Raw genomic sequence first — 933 nt, 5'->3', positions numbered from 1 at the left:
ATATATATATACTTATATATATATACAAGTGAATTTTGAAAGAGAGAGAAGTAAATAGATAGATAGATAGATAATGATGTATACTAGATTAGTCTGTGTAGTGAGACAAAATTCATCTTGTCTGTAATGCCATCCGGAATCTTCTTGTGAAGTATGAACATTTATTTGAACAAACGGTGCTTTCGTTGGACTTTTAAGTTTGAGTTTGGTGCTCGAAGTTTCCTGACCATTTTCCTATGAAATGTCCCCTTCTTTGCCTCTATGATTCTGTGCAGAACTTTTTGTATAATGATTTATAGTTATTATTGGTTTCCTTCTAACCTGACCTTGTTTTTAATTCCCTTCACAGTTACTAACGTAGTTATGAACTTAGAAATGTCCCTGGATGAAAAATACAAACGAATATATTCCAACCTTGACGCAAATGAGACCCAGCAGAAAATTGAGGAAATCACCACAAAGGTAAGATTCACATTAACGTCATAGACGTCTCTTAGACGTTTCCTGTTCTCGCTACTCTCAAATTTTGGAGATAGATTCTAGAAGTCATTTAAACCGGGCTGATCTATTATAGTGCATGCTTTCTGATAGTGGAAGTTGTATTCGTTTCGGACTGACATATTTTCGTCTGCAATGTGAGGATTAAGATTTTATACGTCAACAAAACTAATGACTCGGATTTACGGGACAATCATAGCGGGACACATTAACAAAAATACATGCGCATAATCATATTCGGCAATACGTTTGTTTGTTTGTGTGTATAAATAAATACATACATATATATATATATATATGCATATATATGCTCGAAACGTCAAAGACTTTCTGTATTCCCGAGCGTCATACTAATATATCCTTTTGTTATTTACACCACCTGTCCTCGTCTGTTGTTATTATTTGTATATTCTCCCATATATATATATATATATC

General features: G+C 33.3%; 1 protein-coding gene across 1 annotated transcript in view; it reads left to right on the top strand.

Annotated features, from left to right (window-relative positions):
• The window catches only part of LOC106870304 (zonadhesin), a gene marked incomplete at its 3' end in the record, with an annotated part of 9,415 nt that overhangs the window by 3,680 nt on the left and 4,802 nt on the right, over positions 1-933 (top strand). The window contains exon 2 of the mRNA XM_052976301.1: positions 350-462. Coding sequence (XP_052832261.1) covers positions 364-462 — 99 coding nt within the window. The remainder of the gene's footprint in view (positions 1-349; positions 463-933) is intronic.

The sequence above is a fragment of the Octopus bimaculoides genome, chromosome 24, assembly GCF_001194135.2.
Source record: "Octopus bimaculoides isolate UCB-OBI-ISO-001 chromosome 24, ASM119413v2, whole genome shotgun sequence".
Lineage (NCBI taxonomy): Eukaryota > Metazoa > Mollusca > Cephalopoda > Octopoda > Octopodidae > Octopus > Octopus bimaculoides.
This window is presented reverse-complemented; position numbering and strand designations above follow the sequence as displayed.